Source organism: Carcharhinus amblyrhynchos, chromosome 19, assembly GCF_965287045.1.
Source record: "Carcharhinus amblyrhynchos chromosome 19, sCarAmb.v2.hapA, whole genome shotgun sequence".
Lineage (NCBI taxonomy): Eukaryota > Metazoa > Chordata > Chondrichthyes > Carcharhiniformes > Carcharhinidae > Carcharhinus > Carcharhinus amblyrhynchos.
In genome coordinates, this window is record NC_137342.1 from 38,317,626 (window position 1) to 38,338,843 (window position 21,218).

At 40.0% G+C, this 21,218-nt stretch overlaps 1 protein-coding gene across 2 annotated transcripts in view; it reads right to left on the minus strand.

Moving 5' to 3' along the window:
• Window positions 1-3,077: 3,077 nt before the first annotated feature.
• The window catches only part of cep41 (centrosomal protein 41), a 35,613-nt gene continuing 17,472 nt past the window's right edge, over window positions 3,078-21,218 (minus strand). Inside the window, exons 5-11 of one of the 2 annotated variants that reach the window (XM_080207640.1) lie at window positions 20,477-20,543; window positions 20,033-20,192; window positions 18,651-18,820; window positions 16,382-16,449; window positions 11,695-11,809; window positions 8,151-8,366; window positions 3,078-6,159 (exon numbers count right to left, since the gene is read on the minus strand). In XM_080207640.1, the coding sequence (XP_080063766.1) occupies window positions 6,041-6,159; window positions 8,151-8,366; window positions 11,695-11,809; window positions 16,382-16,449; window positions 18,651-18,820; window positions 20,033-20,192; window positions 20,477-20,543 (915 nt within the window). In that variant the 3' untranslated portion in view covers window positions 3,078-6,040. The other variant, XM_080207641.1, reaches the window with a different exon arrangement.

Below are 21,218 nucleotides of genomic sequence, written 5' to 3' on the forward strand. Positions count from 1 at the left end.
GTAATGAGAAGTGGATTTTCACAGTAATTTCATTGCAATATTAATGTAAGCCAATTGTGATACTAATAAACTAATTAAACATCAATGATGCAGATTCAAAATCAAGCTGACTGACAAATTTGCAGGTACTGAAAATGTGGAGTCAGAAAAGGAACCTCAAACTATAGGAGGGATTAAACAAAAAATGCTTTTCCCCTTTCACTTTCCATCTCATTTACATCACACCGAATTCACCCCATTACTTATAGCCTCTCTCTGCCTTTTGTTTTCTCTCTCCCTCTTTTTATTCTTGGACTCCACGGTAAGTGTCTTTCTAACTCTGAGGGACTGCCAATAACTAGTTCACCTATTCAGAATTACACAAGCCCAACTAAGATGGATTGACTGGCCTTCTTGTTATAATCTGAAAATTTTGTAAGAAGAGTTCAATTTGTACGCCTTTGTTATAACTCTCAAATACTACACGTTAGCAAAGAATTTTCAAAACAGAAGCCTGGAGTGGGCTTAGAAGGAGCATTCCTATTTGAGTCAGAAGATGCTGGATTCAAATTGTTCAGAATAAGAAGTCTCACAACACCAGGTTAAAGTCCAACCAGTTTATTTGATAGTAAACCCACAAGCTTTCAGGCTTTGCCCCTTTGTCAGGTGAGTGGCACTTTAACCTGGTTGGACTTTAACCTGGTGTTGTGAGACTTCTTATTGTGTTTATCCCAGTCCAACACCAGCATCTCCACATTCAAATTGTTCTACATGCCTACCAAGGGAGATTATATAGTCTATGTCTGTATTCCTTGGAGTTTAGTAGAAGGGTGACCTTATTCAAACGTACAAAATCCTGAGAAGGTTTGAGATGGTAGATGGCGAAATGTTTTCACTAGTGGGAGAGTTTCGAACAAGGGAGCAGAGCTACAAGATAAAGGGCCAGTAATTTAAAACTGGAGGTGTATAGCAATCCCTTCTTGCAGATGGTGGAGATGTCTGGTATTCTCTGCCCCCAAAATTGAAGAAGGATGGATTATTTGAATACTTCTAAGTGGGGATGGATAAATATTTGATAGATCAAGGAATAGAGAGCTCTGGGGAAATGGCACAGAAAAGGACTTGAAGCCAGCATAGATCAGCCATGATTGTATCGAATGGCAGGGCAGGCGTGATAGGGCTGGTGGCCTAATCCTGCTTCTTTTTTTGTGTTCTTGTGGCAAGTTTAGCTGGAGCTCTGGTTCAAGTTTTTGGAGATACTCATGTTTGGTGAGTGGGATGCCCCTATCCTACTGAGTTAAGGAAGCATTGAGGGAGCCATAAAACCCCTTTGTTGTAAAGGACTAACTACGTTATCAACCAACACCAGAATGTTCACATTAGCAATGAAACAAACTGCAACTACCCTTTCAACCTTTTCACTAGCTTGTATATTCCCTAAGCAAGGAGTGTGACAATAGGACAAAACAATCACACAGATACGCACATAATTGAATCCCCAAGTTCTATGCAGCATTAAGCTGCAGCTTACCTCCCGACATTATATATAGGCCAGTCAGCAGGTAGGAACAGGAATCCTGACTGGTTTTAATTGTCACTCATTTGAGAAATGAATGCCAAGTCTTTCACCAACACCACACCATCACAGAGAAGTTAACTCTGATCTGCTGGATTTAGATTTTGTATTTCCTCACTGAGCCATTTAGGGAAAATCTCCTCAGCAGTTGCTGTATAAAGGGCAACTTGGTTCTTCACAGTGGAGACAACGGGTAGAATTTTAGGAGAATGATTATAAGTGTCCAGCTAGTGTGAAAATGGGAGAGTTGAGATCCATTTTTTGAGGTGAGTTGAGTTTTCACACCCAATCTTGTGCACATAGATGGTCTAGACTGTTTCACTGCTATAGACAGTGGGCTGGGCTTAAATTTACCAGCCAGCCTGCAAAGAGAGCAATAGTGCATGCACAGACCTCTGTCTGCATATGCTCAATAGCAACTGCAGAGGGAGCTATTGCACATGTGCAGACCTCTACTTTTGCACATAGGCAATAGGAGCAGCAGAGGTCTGAGAGAGAGCTGCTAGACCCCTGCTACTGTAGGCAGCCTCAACAAAATCCCATCCCTCCCCCTCCCCCACAATCACAGGTGCCCCCAGCTGATCATGAGCCCAACCCCCCGCTGCCCAAATCAATCATGCACTTCTGCAGTGATCGTGATGCAGAGTGGGCCCCCCTCCTCTCACCGATAGCCTGCAGAGTGGCAGCAGGCACCCCCCAATCCGATTGCAGGCAGATTGCTCAGTAGCCCAGCCCTCCGATTGGGCCATTCCTTCAGGCCCTCCCCGTAAGCCCCACCCTTTCTATGCCCTGCCCCCATTGGCCCCACCCCATGGCATTGCCAAGGTGTCAGGCACCTTGCCTTCAGCTGCTCCGGGTGGCCTCAATGGGCTGTGATTCTACTGGCGAAGCCAACACGACTATTACCCATTCATGGGGAGCAGATATTTTCCTCGCCAGCGAGAACCTCTCTCAGCGAGGCCATAGAGGCAAGTGGGTCCAGACTCGCTAATACCATGCAAATCAACATTACAATACAATAAATTATTCAGCCTCTCACCCCTTTCCAGTGACAGGCTGACCTCAAAAGAAATCCAGCTCTTATGGAGAACCATGAAATCAGGTGATCCTGATTTCTAGGTTCTAATGTGATTTTACTGGCTCACTTCACCCATCAATGGGCGAGATGAGGCGGTAAAATTCCATCTAATGGATGGGATTTCTACTCCCCCACCCCGGTGTGCTTTCCAATGGCAGAAGCATCTCCCAACGAGCCACAGACAGGATCTCCTGATCCAACTCATGTGTACCATGTTTTGTGAGGCTCACCAATCTCATTACCAGGGAATCCGTGGTGGGGGCGGGGAGGGGTGGCCAGTCACATTTAGTGGGACCAGAAGATCCACCAGCAGGAATAGCAGCAAAATCCTGCACCATACTCCCGAAATTAATCTGGAAAAGTAAACCTCATACCATGAAGCACATGCACATTGTTTAAAATTGAAAACATATACATTTTATTTAAAAAATAGAAAACGTGCAGATGTTTTATTTAAAACCAATAACATTGCATGACCAACTGCCACAAGTCATAATCGTCTAGCCGGTATTCACAAAATATGCAAACCAACCACAAAAATGTGAGGAGGCTATGCTCTCCTGGCATGCAGTTTTCATTAGCAATATGCCTATTATATAACAATCTGACCTGTTCCATGCTCCGAACTGGATGCCTGATATTTGATCAGGAAAATCCCTTGACAAAGGATAACTCAAAGACCATTGATATGCACATCATCTTACCCACTGAAATACTTCATTTTAAAAAAAGACCACCTCACATTTCCATAACAGAAATTGAAGGAAGCTGCATTTTTTAAAAAATTCAGGCTAGGATGGTTTCAATTTTGACTTCTGATCTGTTACTCCCAGGTTGATATGGTAAGGTCACTTAAGGTTGGATTCAGTATCAAATCAAATCAAAATCCCTGGGCTACGGAGGGGAATATCTCCTAAGGTTACTCATTTAGATCACTGTCAGATCTTTTATATATCATAGCACTGGCTCTGAATGTTTTCAATGTCCTGGTTCAAGATGCCATGGATATCACAGTTTAGGAAATATGACCAACATTGTGGCTAAATGATAATATCATAGTGCTCCACAGCTATAACAAAATGACTTCTTGATTTAAAATACTCTTTGATTTTACAAATCAACACATACTCACATTTCCAACATTATTTCCCAGCTATTTATCTCTTGAGTATTGCTGCTAGAAAGGATAACAATTGTGCAAATGTATTTGAAACACAAAAGAACAATAGCATCCTCTAAAATGGTTGGCATCTTGTGACTATGGTTAGGAAAGATGACTAACTCCCTTCTGGCCAAACATTGAACGAGAGATGCATAATGTACCCAAGAGTAGGGAGCACTTTGGCACTGCTACGCTCATCTATGTCAACACATTCAGCCAATAATCAATAAAAGAAAAGGTGTTTTTTCTGAAAACAAGCATGTAGTAGAGAGATAAACTACTTCAATTTCTCCCAGCCTTTTTAACTCAGAACTCAGGCACCAAGATCTTAAATAGACAATGAAGACAACTTCAGCTTTTTGCACATATTCAAGTACAAACTTGGTTTTTGAGAGAAAGAGATGAGCTGGTGTAGCAGGATGAAGGATGATGCTGTGAGCATCTATATATCGTATTGATGAATAAATATGTAGTTGTGATAAAAACCCTCCAAATTGGAAGCACCACAAGATGAAGTTATGAACGCCAGAAGATTGTAGGCTCCCCCAAATTAAAGTTTTCCTTTTAAAAAGTAAGGTCAATATGTACATCAACAGAATATAGGTGGTAATCTGCCACAGACCTAACTCACCTCATTCTCTCATAGAAGAAAAAGACCATTAAAATAATCTTGTAAGATTTGTACATTTTGCCAAGATAGACTTTTAACTCCAGAGAAATGGGAAAAGGCATAACATTCACTTCGGTCTCACAAAAAAAGTAAATTCAGAGATACTGGCACAATACCTTCCCCATCTCAGAGATGTGAATAAGCTGCCAGACTGACAGGGATCTGAACAAGGTGACCAAATTTTAAAAAAGTATTGGATCAAAAGGAAGTCATTGGTGCTGGATTTACACACAAAAGATGCAATTGTGAATTCTTAATGTGTTTTTGTAAATCCTAGAATCACTTTTAAAGAACAGAGTTTGACTAAAAACAATTCCACTGGTTGTTGTAAGCAGAAAGAAAGCCTAACGATGTGAAAAACATGGTAAAACCTGTTATTCTTAATCCTATGAGAGCATTTCATGCTGTGAAATTGAGAGTAACAGAGGCAGCAACAGTAAATAAATTTAACAAAAACACATGTACAGCAAGTATAAATATCTACAACACAATGGCATCAATGCATGGTAATGGGAGTCTCTTAGCACATTACGGTCCAGTTCATCACTTGCAAAGATCCCACATCAAACAATACTGAAGCCCATAACATACATACTCAACGTGTATTTACTGAGACATCATTCAGACTATACACTTGCTCTCAGAAACCCAGTTGCAAACTGGAACGAGTTATAAATTACTGACCAAAGAACCTTTCACATCATCTTAAGGCAGCACGTCACCAACCAATCATTATACGGTAGTGAAAGTATTCAGAGTTAATTTAACAAATTTAGCATCTTAGGGAGGATGGAGAGATTATATTTAAAATAAACAGCTTCAAGTGCACTAGGCTTATAAATACAACATTCTATTGTGCATTGAGTGTATTCTGGTTTATGTTAGCGTGCTACTAGATCTATATTTCTAATTCAGTAACAGGCCATTTGAACAATAAGAATCTGTTCACTTGTTGGATCATTAAATTATTAAGCTTTCTTTAAGAGGTTTATTAAGTTTCATACTTGGGAATGATTGCTGGGGGAAGGAGGAAAGCAAAATCCTAAAAATCAATGATTCAGAAAGCTCAGGGATCTGTAATAATGCAGGGAATAGTAGCTTATCTTTCTTTAATGCTATCTTTTGGAGGCAAAAAAAAAACAGAACTTAAGGTGACAGAGTGTATGCCTGTGGTGCAAAAAGTATTGCTTCTGGCTTTCTACATCAAAACCTGTGCCAAAATCTATTGTGCATTCAAAGCCTTCGTGCTTTGCAACACAAGATACTGTAATAAACTAAGGTGGTACTGAACAGTCTTCCCTCGTTCTTCTGTTTTAATCTGTTTCCTCTGCTTTTGGATGTAATTTAAAGCTATAAATGAGATTAGAGTGGACATTTTAAATCCTTAATATGGTGTCACAATGCTTTCCTCCCTACTAATTACATTTGCAGATATTGCTTTAAGTTTTTTTTAATCGAATGTCAGTGATAACTGTTTCCTACAGGTCTTTAGCACTATAACAGCTGAAGATAAAAAACATAGAAAAAATAATGGACACGAGATTTAAGAAAGGTGAAGGAGTGACATTCTGCTTCTTATTTCCATGGTTTGGTTTGGAAGCAGCCGGTTTGTGAGCGAGTGCCAACGGAGCCACCTGCAGAGCTGCTGGATGTCTTCAGCTGTGCTCTGGATGACGAAAGACGATTGAGGTTTCCTAAAAGACATTAATTGAGGAAGAATTAGAACACACTCACTGCTAAGAAAATGGTATGAAGATGAACATTTTCTTGAAATGGGAGCACTGAACCAAATATAACAAGCAAAGCCAAACAGTGTAGCAGCAATTGGAATGAATGTTACAATAGCTGGGAAAACATTTATAATTGCTTTTCAGGTAGACACTTACCAATACAATATTACCCAGCAGGAAAACATGAAATGAATGTAAAGATAGAGCTTGGTTGAAATTATATTAAAAACAGGAATTTCTCAGATTTGAAAACTGCAAACTGGAGCGTACAAAACATTAGGAAAGGCCAAATGGTGGGTCTGTCCTATAACTCACTCTCAAACACCGAAGATTGAAGGTAGTTAATGAGATGGTTAATCAACGGCATGTGGTCAAAGCCCCTTGATAGAAGACCAGGCCCCAAAATGTCTATGAAGACTAAAAAAGACGATCATACAAGTTCAGCTAAAGGGAGGGAATTCCAGAGCTCAGGGAATAGGCACCAAGACTGGACAACATAAAATCAGTGATGGTCAAGGGGGCCAGAGTTAGAGGAGCACATATATCTTGAAGGGATGTGGAGCAGGCAGGAGATTACAGTTAGGAAAGGATGACATCCTGAAAAAATTTGAAAACATGAGAACTTTTTAAAAATTGATCAATAACCAGGCACCAGTGCAAGATAGTGAACACATAAGTAATGGATGAACTGACTTGGCATGAGTTAGGACAAGGATATGAGTTTTTATTGGGCTCAAGTTTACAGAGGGTAGAATGTGGAAGGCCAAGCAGGAGTGTGTTAAAATAGTCAAGATTAGCAGTAATAAAGAGACATGGATGAAGATTTCTAATGCAGATGAGCTGATAGAGTTATGGAGATAGAATAGGTGGTCTCTGTGATAGCATGGATATGTGGCAGAAACTGAACTTGGGGTCAAATATGATGCCAAGGTTGTGAACGAATGTTCAGCCTCACACAGCTGCCAGACAGGGATGGAGATACTGGTTAGGAAGCAGAGTTGGTAGCAGGGACCAAAGGCAATGGTTTTGATACTGCCACTATTTAACGCAAGAATGTTTCTACTCATCCAGTGTCAAACAAGCAGTTTAGAGACAGTGGAGGAGTAGAAAGTGATTGTGGTGAGGTGGAGCTGAGTGTTATTGGGGTACATGTGAAAACCGATACTGTGCTTTTGGATGGTGTTGATGAGGGGCAGCATGTAGACAAGATGTAGGGTGGGATCCATTCCATACCCCCCAACATGGCGTGTTTTGCAGCGGCAGAGGTATCCTGCTTTTGGCCAGATCTTGCACTATAAACTGGGTTTCCATTCTTCACAGCCTCTAATGCTGGGGTTGCTGTTGGCGGGACTGGAAAATCCTTCCAGCAGGAACAACCATAAAATCATGCCCCTAGACATTTGGGAAAAAGGGGGAAAACACTACAGACAACAATGCAGAAGCAAGGAAAAAGGCCTTTACAAGTGATTCTCTGGCTATGGATTAAACTGATAAGAGTATAGTAACTCAGATTGCTAAAAAATTGAAGGCACTAATTTTAACTAAAACTTTTTTGTACAAATGCCCTGTCTGGAGTGGGCAGTGCAGATTTCTTTATCCCGAGAGGTTGTGCTGGATATTTCACCTGTTAGGATTTAAAATTTTACACACGGTTGGTTGGAAAGGTCTTTTCATCTATTTAATCTCATCCTTTCAAGAAAACAGCCCTATTAGAGCTATGATATCCTCCTGAATGGGCTTTGGTTTAACATCTCAGACAAAGAATATTTACCTTCTAAAACAGGAGTGACTCCCTCACAGCTGCACTTGTGTGTCAGCTTAGTGTATGTGTGCTCAACCCTGAACATATAGTACTACAAGCAGAGACAAGCTTAAACTTCCCTTAAATAATGTTTGTACACAACAGACTTTGGAGTTCCTTTAACTACTATATTCATTTTCTATTGTTTCCTTACTGGGTGCGTTTGATGGTAGCAGAATCTCATCCAAGTAATATTGGATCTTGTTCAAGTCATCTTTAGTGAACCGGAGTTTATCTTCCGCCGAGTGCGGTGGTTCCTGAGGTGTTGAATGTTTTTGGCGAGATGTTAGGAGAACTGGAGGTTGGCATGATTGTGGAATGGAACCAGTGGTTATTCCTTCCGGGAACATTTGGGCAACGACCTTCAGTCCTAGTAAGATATTAATATTATTATGGTTCAGATTTACATCAGCATTATTTATAAACACTATTTTTAAAGTGAAGAAGTGCAGATCAATCCAAGTATTTTATTTTACAATAGCACTTTTGATAGAATCATAGAATATCTATACTGCAGAAGGAGGCCATTTGGCAACCCGCACGCACCTAATCCGCACATCTTTGGACTAGCTCTAATTTATAATTTTCTTTCCAATTTGTCACCTGGTTTCCAGGAGTAAGTTGCCCAGACTTTATGCTCGATTTTAGGATGATGATCAGGCAGCCAGGAAATATTGTCCCTGGTATAACTCTGTGCTCTGACACAATTTCTAGTGTGTGGCACCAGCAGCAAGGGAAGTATCCATCTCAGGTAGGTGCTACATTTAAAGACTAGTTTGGGTTTCCCACTGTTGTAACGAACAGGACAGTAAATATTAATAACACTTGCCTGACTAAGACAGTGGAAGTGTTCCCCCTGGTGCTTTTACTGAAAATAGCACTTAAAGAAGTTTGAAGTCTTGACCCCTTCACCGAGTCTTCCCTGTAACCCAATCCAAGTATCTCAACTGCTCCCAACCCCAGTTGTTGGCAGTTAGGATTGGGAATCTTTTCTGTGTTTCGGACATATAATAATAACCTGCACTGGGTCTAATATCAAATTTTGCCAATGACTCAAAACTCAAAATGTAATTAACAATGAAGAAGATAGTAACAGAAGGGGGAAGGTAAAGACAGACTGATAAAAAGAGCAGGCACGTGGCAGATTAAATTTAACACAGAGAAGGAATACATTTTGGTAGAAAGAATGAGGAAAGCCAATATGCATTATAGAATCATACAGTGCAGAAAAGGCTCTTCGGTCCATCGAGTCTGCACCTGACCTCCTATTCAATCCCATCTACCAGCACTTGGTCCACAGCCTTGAATGTTATGAAATGCCAAGTGCTCATCCAGGTACTTTTTAAAGGATGTGAGGCAGCCCACCTCCAAAATCTTCCAAGGCAGCACATTCCAGACCATCACCACCCTCTGGATAAAAAATATTTTTCTCACATCTACTAAACCTCTTGCCCCTTACCTTGAAATTGTTCAATTTTTAGGCAAGTGAAGAACAGAAACATGTACGTACACAAGTCTTTGAAGGTGACAGGATAAGTTGCAAAGGCAGATTTTTAAAAAAAGGCTTTATTAATAGAGGAAAAGTGCACAAAAATGCAAAATTATGTTAAACCTTTGTAAAACACTGATTAGGCATCAGCTGGAGTTTATGTTCAATTCTGAGCACCACAGTACGAAGGATTTCAAAGTCAATGAGAATGATGTCAGGAATGAGTGAGGGTCTTCGTTGTTGGAGAGACTGGAGAAGCTGTCCTGAGAGCAAAAGAAGTCTGAAGGAGATTTGATAAGTGTTCAAAATAATTAACAGTTTTAATATAGTAAAACAGAGAAGCTGCATACTGCATGTGGTAGAAAGGTCAGTAAATAGTGGGCACAGAGTTAAGACAACTGGCAAAAGAACCATGAAGTTTTTTTTTTAAAAGCACAGTGAGTTGTTGTGCTCTGGAATGCAATGCCCGAAACAGAGGTGGAAGAAGAACAAAAGGAAACATTCAAAAGAGAACTGCAAATACTTTAAAGGGAAGAAATTACAGGGCCATGGGGAAAGAAAGGAATACCTTTAATAGTTCTACAAAAGAGGCACCACAGACTGAAGATAATTTTATCTTTTAAAAAGCACTTAAATAGTTACATGGATACGATGGGTATATAGGGATATAGGCCATATGCTGGCAATTGGGATTAGTTTAATGGTTTTAAAAAAAAGGGGCGGCATGAACAAGTTGGGCTGAAGGGCCTGTTTCCATGCTGTAAACCTCTACAATTCTATGAATGGCTTTCTTTTGCGCTACACCATTCTTTAATTCCTCTCCAACGAGAGATATTGAAGTCAAGTATGAAGTTAGTTGGGATCAGCTAACAGAACATGGATGAATTAAGCCTAGCATGTTCCGGACCTGTTTGGCTCAGACTTCTGCTGGATTGCTGAAGAGCTAAGATATGATTTAGCAGAACAACCCTTCAAGTTGCTTTCCCCTGGAACATTCTTCTATACCAGTTATATAAATAAAACAGCTGTAGCTTAAGTTATGAGCACGTACTTAAAACAAAAATTTATATGTTGAATCTCTAGTTGCCGGATTTTCAAAGTGTCAACCTTCAGAATGAGATCAAAGACCAATGTACACATAAAAATGTAAATGATTGATGAGTTTGGAACAGGGTCTATTAGTTATATCTGAAATTACAATTTGAGACTCTGTTTACTTTAAAAGTACATAGACATGGGATCAATAACTGTAGTACAAAGTATTTTTCACTTTCAATGAGAGAATTCTGTTATAAAGAACCTCCACTTTTGCAAATGGTTTGGTTTCATCTGCTACAAATTGGAACATTTCCAGGTCCCGTGCTTTTATGTTGAATGAGCAGCAGAGCAGTGCACATGCCCTGATTTAGTTTGTGCTTGACACAAACTGGAGCCATCACCCTGCTCAGAAGTTACCAAAGAAAATGACTGAAAAATACATAGATTTTGTTCACCTGCTTTGGTATGCACATTTTCTCCCTGCAGGTACACATGCCACTTAACTTAGAGGCAAGCTGGTACCGGTAGCACAGTGGTAAGCATTGCTGCTTCACAGCTCCAGGGACCTGGGTTCGATTCCCGGCTCGGGTCACTGGCTGTGTGGAGTTTGCACATTCTCCTTGTGTCTGCGTGGGTTTCCTCTGGGTGCTCCAGTTTTCTCCCACAGTCCAAAGATGTGCAGGTTAGGTTGTTTGGCCATGCTAAAAATTGCCCCTTAGTGTCCTGTGATGCATAGGTTAGAGGGATTAGTGGGTAAAATATGTAGGAATATGGGGGTAGGGTTTGGGTGGGTTTGTGGTCAATGAGCTGAAGGGTCTCTTTCTGCACTGTAGGGTTCTATGATTCTAACCTAGAATTTTCATGTGTTTCTATGACATTGTTGACGTTTAAACAGCTAATGGTAAACTTTTCCATTACTTATGCAGCCAAGGTCACCCAAAGCAATTAGCAAGTACTGATTTATTAACTAACTTGGATCTGAGTGGGAATTAGAGATAGGCAAATTTTAATGAAAATGCAATGTTGGTACCTGTACAAAATATATATATTTTACACTGCCCTGGTTTATCTTTTACCATTCGCCAAGTATCCTCTTTCAGCCGTGTTGTTCAACTGTTCTCAGGTATCAACCAAAAAGAAAAAAGTAGTTAACAGCAATAACGAAACTCACCTCCTGACAGCATGAAAAGATTCTCAAAACCTCTCTCGCATAGTGTTGTGGCAGCCTGGCTAGCTATCCGTTCATCTTCATCATAAAGCAGAATGATTTTCCCAGGTGCATTTTTCTATAACGAGTGGTTAAGGCACCGAATACCATCTCAAACTGGCAAATCACAAGTTAATGGCCAACTGGGAGCAAAAAAGTGTATGAGTGAAATAAACCAGGCCATTGGGGAGGGAAGAAAGTAGAGTTGGGGGGGTGGAAAGGGTGGGTGGTGAGGGTTGAGAGAAAAAGGAACAGCATTCTGAATCAAATCTTTCAGCCCAAAATTACTAAATTTTAAAACATTGAAAACAGTGATCTCTATTAGAGAGAAATCATGAGGAGTCAAACTCGGATGACACAAAATTCTGATTATGTCTAAATTGTTACCCAATCCTGCTGCAGAATAGCAAGTGCTATAGAACGCTGTCTGTGATAAACTGAAATTCCACACTGCTAACTCTTGGATTACCTGAACGTGTTCAAGCTTGTTATATGACCATGTTGACGAATTAGTGCAGGGTTAGGCCACAGAAGAGTGCAAAATCGAAGAGTGCAAAATCATAGCGTGCTGGGCAAGCATTTAATGAAAGGATGTAAAAAGCCTGCAAGTATGGCGAAACCTGCAAGAAAGTTGCGTTGTCAATCCAAGAGAAGATGAAGTTGCCAATAGGAGAGAAGGTAGAAAGTGGAAAATGGTGACATGTATTCAAAGAAGGACCTTTGTGCAATGCATTCATAGGCTTGCAATCTTCACATGACCTCTGATGCCATCCTTGGTGTATGAAGGCTTGAGTACAGAAGCCATTACATAAACCACTTGGAACATGGCTTCAGGAATGGATTTAGATAGCCGTGAGTCAGCAGCTGTAAGAAACAGCAGCGATTAAAACTTCAATCTGCCACTTTTACAGGACATTGGTTACTAAGTAAATGTGAATGGCTTTGAGTACTCCATACCTGCTCCTATGGCAATGAAGGCAAATTTGGAAATAAATGGGAAATCCTTCTAGTTTCAATGGCAAAACTATGCAATTGCCACAGAGCTAAACAAGAACCCTGAACAATAAGTTTCATAAGTGTTTTCATAAGTGGGGAAAAGCATTATTGCACCCTAGACCTCACCAAAGAGCAGAAAAGCCAGTCTTGTGGAATTTTGGAGACTTTAAGGATCCACTTTTGAGTCTTCTATTATTGTTACTTGTGAATGCTATATACTCAACACCAGAACTCGGAAAGGAGAGAACGTTAGATCATCCTTCAGTTGCTCGTTGATTAGAGATAGGATTGTTTTAGGAAAAAAATGATCCTTTTGTGACAGCACATTTGCTGACAGATGAGAAATTTACTCTCAAGAAACCTAGTGACATGTAGAACCTCTAAAGTGGTCAATGATCAACAGCAGAGAATTGATGGGACAAGTGACAAGACTCTCACTCTGCTGAGAGGCAATCCAGATCTTCCGACCAAAAAACAATGGCAGGAGATGGCATGAGCAGAGAGATTGCTTGAGGAGCTGGGGAATGAGATGTTGAAGTACATCCATGCAAGCCATCAAAGAATCAAGTCAAGTCTGTGAAAGTCAAGAGAAGTGCTCTACTGGTCAACAAGATGCGCTCAAGGACCTTATCAGTTAGTGCTGTGCTTGCAATGAACATCAAACTAAACAAGCCAAAGAGCTGGTTTTGACACCCCAGGCAGACCATGGATGAAGCTTGCAATAGACTTCTTCACTCTCTTTGGATCAGTTTACCCTGTCACTGCTGATCACTATACAGACTACTGGGAGTTAAACAAGCTGATGTCAATGAACACAAGTGAGATCGTAGAATGCCTGAAAACACTTCAGTCGTTATGGCATTCCTGACATTGTAATGAGACAACAGCCTTCAATTCATGAGTGAAAAATTCAGGTGTTTCATAAATGATGGATAAATTCAGCACCATAAATCATCTCCATACAATCCCCAAACAAATAGATAGGCTGAGACAGCAGGGAAAATTGTTAAAGGAATTAACAAAAAATTGAGCAGATTCAGCACAGATGTGTACAAGGCAAGGCAATCCTGGAGTAGAGAAACACACCCACTGTGGGCATTGAAAGTAGTCCAGATCAGTGGCTAATGCCACTTAGCATCCAAACTACTCTTCCAATAGCTAAAAAAAACTGAAACCAGAAATAGTGACAGGAATGAGTGTCAAAGGGAAATTTGGATTTCTGTTGTTCCAGTATGATTTTGTCAAAGTTGCTAAATTGTGGCAGAGCTGACAGCTGGAAAGAAGACAAACATGCAATACTCTCAACAAAAATCAGCACACCTGGCAACTTGGGACATGTGTGGACAAGTTATTACCCAGATCATACCGGATGAAAATGAACAACCAAACATATACTCGTAACTGCAGATATACGTACAGCTGGTGAAGCTGCTCCTTCATAGCAGACAACTGATGAGGAAAATTTAATTCGCTAACTGCACAAGGGTGGCATGGTGGTACAGTGGTTAGTACTGCTGCCTCATGGCGCCAGGGACCAGGATTCAATTCTGGTCTTGGATCACTGAGTCTGTGGAGTTTGCACATTCTCCCCACATCTGTGTGGTTTTCCTCCGAGTACTCCAGTTTTCTCTCCCAAAGTGCAAAGATGTGCGGGTTAGGTTGACTGACATGCTAAATTGCCCCTTAGTGTCGGGGGACTTGCAGAGTAAAAACATGGGGTTATATGGATAGAGCCCGTTGTCTGTGCATGCTCAATAGGTTGAATGGTCTCTTCTTGCACTGTCAGGATTCTATGGCCATCAATCCCATTCCCCAATGAAGGCAATGGATCAGCAGCAAAAATTACTTTGGGAATTACACTGTGGCAGTGAACACCCCGGACAGGTAACTTTACACCAAGAATGAGCAGACACAAGACAAGTAGCCAGCAGCAATCTGCACACATACTATAAAAGATCTGAATGCTTTATGGATTTTGTATGCTATGTCTGTATAGGGACAGATCAATCTATAATGACCAATACTCTGTCACGTGTGATGGTTTTCCTTGTAGACTATGTATGTGCCTGACTTGCAACTGTAAGTGACAATATATGCAGATTGTTTTTTATTAATGAAAATGTTTGGAGAAGTGCCTCTGTACAATGTGGCTACAGGTCTGCCACAATCATATGACCTGCAATGTCATCCTTGTGCATGAAGGCTTGTGAGCAGACGCCATTTCATCCACCACTTGAAACAGAGTGAGGAGGAAATAGGATATTGTGGTGGTGGCATCTTGCACTCCTTCAAGCGTATTCACCATTATGAAACACAAGACAAATATCTTTGCACAGTTGACAAGAAAGCATTCTATCCAGCAGGAAAGAGGATCAGAATTGCAGTTTTTTCTGGCGTTGAAGAAGTTTTGCTAATGTGGTTCAAGGCAGCTTAAGCAGAGAATGATCCCAACATGAATCCACATGGAGCTCACCTGCAGTGACAGATGACTGGATTGATTCAAGACACAGCAAGGCACAGTCTTCTGCACAGTCAACAGAGAGGGTGCAGCAGTTGTGGCGGCAATGACTGATGATTGGCTCCAAAATCACTTTGCCCATTTCTTGAATGAGTATGCAGTCATTATTGTTGCAGGGATTGGGTTCCGAGAAACAGAATGAAGGAAGATTTATTCTGCATCTGGCCAAACCAACTATTAGCTGTTGGTGTGTCCAAAAAATGAAAGGACTTTCCATTTCCTAACATTAAGAAAACATTTAGATTGAAAACCAACAGTGACCGATGACTGGGAAAGAGGGAAAATGCACAGGTTGGACACGATAAACCTCTTTCTATTCCAATTTAAGCTTCACAAGGGCATTCTAAAGTGTTCTATTTCTGAAGGTGGATGGTCAGTGGGTTAGTACAATGCCCTTTAATCCGTGCACCCATCAAATCTACCTATTCTGATGCCAGAATTTCAAGTAAGTTGTGTTTAGACAGTTTCAATCTATTTCTGTAACATAACTGCATCTTTGCAATCTTATTTGAAGTCCATAGAGATGGCTAATGTGCAAAAGTTCACATTAGTGTAACAGATTGTCATCCTCTGAATATGGGTTAGAGTACATAACCTAACCTTGACCAAAGGCTGCTCAATCTTTAAACGATGACCCAACTCTTAATTATCACACAACTAACCCAATGTTTCCTCAACTAACCCAATGTTTCCTCAAAATTTTAAAATTACAATGACCATATAAGCACAATGCCAAACCATGTATAGATGATAATCAAAAACAAGGTAGGTTGGAACAAGGAAGGCCCGCTTTCTCAACCTTGCCCCTCACTTGAGGGGTGGTGATCCTCAGGTTGGATCACCACCAATCAGCACCTCCCATCAAAGGCGAGAGCTGCCAAAGGTCATCTGGGACTATGGTGACTTTACTTCCTGAAACAACATTGAAGTAACTTTGCCATGATCCCTACTGGGAAATAAAAGAGGAATTTCTCAATAAAATCAGCCTGGTTGGATTCAAGACCAGTTTGTAAAGGCAAAAGGAGGAGAAACCAAACTTAATCCACCAGTGCCTGTTCCTCCAATAAATTAACAGAATGGAAACCTAATTTCACAATGTGGCTACTTAATACACAGATCTGAAGAGTTAAAGGATACATAGTCTAGAATCTCCTTTGTGTAAGGGTTCATAGTCCTAGATAACATTGCTATAGGATAACTGTAGGCTGCAAGACAAAGGAAAACAATTTCAGTTACAATGTGTTAAGTGGTTTTAAATAACAGTGCAAGTTCTATAGCAAAAGTCTATCTCTATGATTAAAAGTCTCATATCTGTCATGATTCCATTATATCTCAAAGTGTAATACACACAAAGTGAATATCACTATTGGTTACATTTACTCAAAGGTCATTCAAAGCTCATTGCAACTAATCATTTAATATTGATTGACCTCACAGTGAACATCGCCATGGAAGAGAGACATTAGTATTCAGTACAAATTCAGGCTCAGCAGAGAACTGAATCTTAGTGAAGCTTAAAAGAGAACAAACATTCTCGGACTTTTTTCTCCAGTATTTCATACAATGACTCTCCATTCAAAGAGCATTGCTGACTGAGAATATCTGTAAATTATTCAACAATGGGTGGCACACAGCGCCAGGGACCTGGGTTCAATTCCAGCCTCAGGTAACTGTCTGTGTGGAGTTTGCACATTCTCCCCTATGTCTGCTTGGGTTTCCTCCAGGTGCTCTGGTTTTCTCAACAGTCCAAAGAAATGCGGGTTAGGTTGATTGGCCACGCTAAATTAACCCTAGTGTTGGGGGATCAGCAGAGTAAGTATGTGGGGTTATGGAAATTGGGGATCAGATTGCAGTCGGGACAGACTCAATGGGCTGAATGGCCAGCTTTTGCACTGTATAGATTCTATGGTTCCATGAATTTAGTGGTAAAGTGTGATATCCATTTGACATTAATATTTTATACTCTTCAATGAATGCTAAGAACTACTGGTATTTAATATCTTCATAGCGAGGGGGATTGAATATAAAAGTAGGGAGGTCTTGCTGCAGCTGTATAGGGCATTGGTGAGGCCGCAGCTGGAGTACTGTGTGCAGTTTTGGGCGCCGCACCTGCGCAAGGATATTTTGGCCTTGGAGGGAGTGCAGAGGAGGTTTACTAGGCTGATACCGGAGTTGAGGGGGTTGAGCTATGAGGAGAGGCTGAATAAACTAGGCTTGTACTCGTTAGAGTTTAGAAGAATGAGGGGAGATCTCATTGAGACGTATAAGATGATGAATGGGATGGATAGGATAGAGGTGGAAAGACTCTTCCCGCTCAAAAAAGACAGTAGGACTAGGGGGCACAGCCTCAAGATAAAGGGGGGGCGGTTCAGAACGGAGTTGAGGAGGAACTTCTTCACTCAAAGGGTGGTGAATCTCTGGAATTCTCTGCCCGTTGAAGTGGTGGAGGCTGCCTCGCTAAATATTTTTAAGAAGCGGGTTGATGGGTTTTTGATAAGAGAAGGGATTAAGGGTTATGGGGAGAGGGCGGGAAAGTGGAACTGAGCCACGACAGATCAGCCATGATCTTATTGAATGGCGGGGCAGGCTCGAAGGGCCAGATGGCCTACTTCTGCTCCTATTTCTTATGTTCTTATGTTCTTATGTTCTATTCATTAAAGGTAAGAAATACGCATGCCAAATACTAAGGATCATTGATGCTACTGTAAGAAGTTTAATATGGATTGTGAGCTTGTTCTCTGACACAGAAGTTCAAAGCTGGGAGCATACATTGAGAATTTGAGCATAAAGGCCAGCACACCCCACTAGATTTTTATCTACTCTCCCTATGTGGCGTACAGATCTAGTTCCCTTTGTATTGATAGGGCACAAAGCTCTGTGCCAGGACCACAGATTTGTTAGATATACCTCAGGGAGGAAAGGACAATGCTGTGGTAACACAGTTTGCCTAAAATAATGTGAACACTCTTTTCTTTAGTATTTGTTCAGAACATGAGAAATAAACGCAAAAAGTAAATAAAGGAAGTAATTTATGATTTAATAAGAGTTCATTCTACAGACAATGACTCAAGAGTACCCTGTAAAAACAGAGGAGTAATTTTTCATCTTTGCTCCACAAGTAATAATCTGGCAGTGCAGAATGCCTGCCAACATAAAACCTATTCCATTTAGATTAGTAGAATGAAAAACAAGGTCAGTCAGATTCTCTAACAGTTGGGTAATCTACTGAACCAGATTATCATCCATCAGTGAAGACAAGAATTTACCTGATACTGTCAATCTACCATAGGAAATTGTATTGGTCATTAGATATAAAAATCACTACACCCTCCAATAAGTATATGATTATTTAAACCCCATTCTCATACATTATGCTTATTAACTGAATAGTATCTTTATCCTTTACCTCCAATAATGTGACATTGATCATAGGCATCACGGTCTCGTACATCCAACAGTAAGTAAGGGCAGTCTGGATATGGTCCTTCTGTTTTTTCAGGACAGGGGCTGAGCTCAGGGTGGGACAATTTCTGAGTCTCTTTCTCCAGATCTATTTCCCCAACACCACTAATAACACTACAGAGAGAAATAAAAACTGTTGACAGATCATATACCATCAGTCTTTAATGCAGTTATTCAACACTAATAATAACACTAACAACATTTTGAAGATGTATACTAGTTACATTTTGAGCAAAGGAATAAGGGTTGCTTAGAAATTCTACAGCTGATTCCACAATAGCTCATTTAGTAAGGGTGTTCAGCATGGAAACGCCAGGAAAGTTTCTAGTCCAATAAAAGATGTGAGCTCATTTCTGCAGGGACAACAAAAGGAATATTACAATTGACAGTAGTGGCCTTGAGTTTCAGAAAAAAGAGGAACAATTGAAAACGCAAACAGTCAGGGTTCACATTCCTGACATCTATCGAGTGATTCCTTTTCAAAAACTTACATATGTATGTGCCTGATGAAAACAAGGTCAGGCTCAGCAGATGGTCATTGAGGTCCCTTTTACTCTTTGCCTAGACTCAGAGATGAAGAATGGCAAGGTAAAAATGGTACCCAATGCCTGAGGAACCCATCCCAGTAAAATTAACATGTTTGCAAAGGAAAACATAAGGGAGTTAGAAATTATAGACACAATAGTTCAGTTTTTACTTTCCCAATCTTAAAATAGAAGATTTCCTTTTCTTTAAAATTGGCCCATAATTTTCCATTTTCACCTTATAGAAAATATAAAATATTATTTTGCAATCTTCAATTTGGCCTCTATTTGGAATACTGATAGAGGGCCCTCTGTACTATGTTGGTCTGGTCCTAAATCATAACTAATACTAAAATCAAACCAAGAAAAATGAAATTTATCACACATAAAATGAACATGATTTTATGCTTAGATTGTCAAGGCATTTGCAAAAAATTGCACTACTAAGTAAAGACCTCAAACTATGAGTGAAAATTTTGACTGTCAACTATTTTCAAGAAATGTCCTTTGATTAATCACTTCTAAAAGGAGAAATATAATTCATTGTTTCAGGTAGGGCTGTGCAAACAGAAGTATTCTAGCTGAAATGCTGATTATTTTTTCCCTGCAATTTACTTACTGGCCTGTTGTGGATATCCAGAATTTGTTGCTTTTTAAAAAAGATATTGCCCAGAAATCATTCCTAAATATAGAACTAAAAATAGCCCATTTTTCAAAGTTCTTCCCTAATTTTCAGGCAAGTGGAAATCAAAAACTTGATAAAGGTCAAATCACGATCTTTTTTCAGTGCAACAAACCTTACCTTTGAAGGGTGGAGCGGGGTGAAAGTAACTTCTCGCCTGACTCGTCCTTACTTATTAATTCAATTGGAGATTTCTGTGGCATTTCCACTGGATCTTGTTCATCGTTGATCTTTATTGCATGGAGCTCAGGCTCCACTGCAGAAAGTACTGAATTCGAATCTGGGGAAGTAAGTTGAAATTTAAAGATAAAAACTCAATTCAAAAGAGGATATTTTACAGCAGATTTCTACATGGTAATTCAAAATTAGAGCACAAATTCTTAGCTACATTTTATTAAATAAATTGCAAAAGAAAAATAATGTTAATAGATGTTGCTGAATATCATGTCCTCTTCCATGAGGAAGCAAGGCAAAGTATCTTATAAAATCCTTTACCTTGAAAACTTTAGCTAATTCTTTTAATAGGTAATAGTTCTCCAATTAAATAGTTTATACTATACCAACCTTCCTCCCGCTGTATTTCTTCTAACATCTCATCACTCTGTTCATTCACTGAAGCCACCTGTAACACCTGAGGATAACACAAAGTCAGTTGGAATTAAAATACTGTATTAAATTTCCTGAAGGAATAAATATATTTTAAAATGTAATACACTTCTGCAACTGCAATTGATCTCTCCTGCATTCCAAAGTCTATGCATACTAAGAAAAAATCGCAATAATCAGTGGTTTCATTCAGAATTAAGATAATTTCATTACCTGCAACTTAACTAGTCATCTTCAGAACTCAATATGAGATTATAGCTCAGAGATCAATCTCAACTATGTAGCATTTACATCAGATTTGAAGATAGCGTAGGTACAGGGGGCAAGATCTGAGGGTCATTAATCTTTAAACTGCACCAGGATGCCAATTTTTGCTCTTTTACCTTCAACTTTTCCACAGTCCAGAGTCCCAAACAGTCCTTCCAGATAAAATGCTTATTTATTTGTACATGCTTCAAGTCAGTGTACTGAATTCACTGTTCAGGATGATGTCTCCTCTATACCGGGGAAGTTGGGTGACCACCCTGCAGAATATTCAGTCCATAAGTGTGACCTTCAGCTTCATTAACAAAGAATGTTAATTCTTTGCCTGAGTCCAAAGTCTCTGTCCTAAGTGTCCTGCACCATGTCAAAGGAACTCAGTGGAAGATTGAGAGATAGCATCTAATCTTTCAGTTAGGCTCCTGACGGCCTTCTAGAT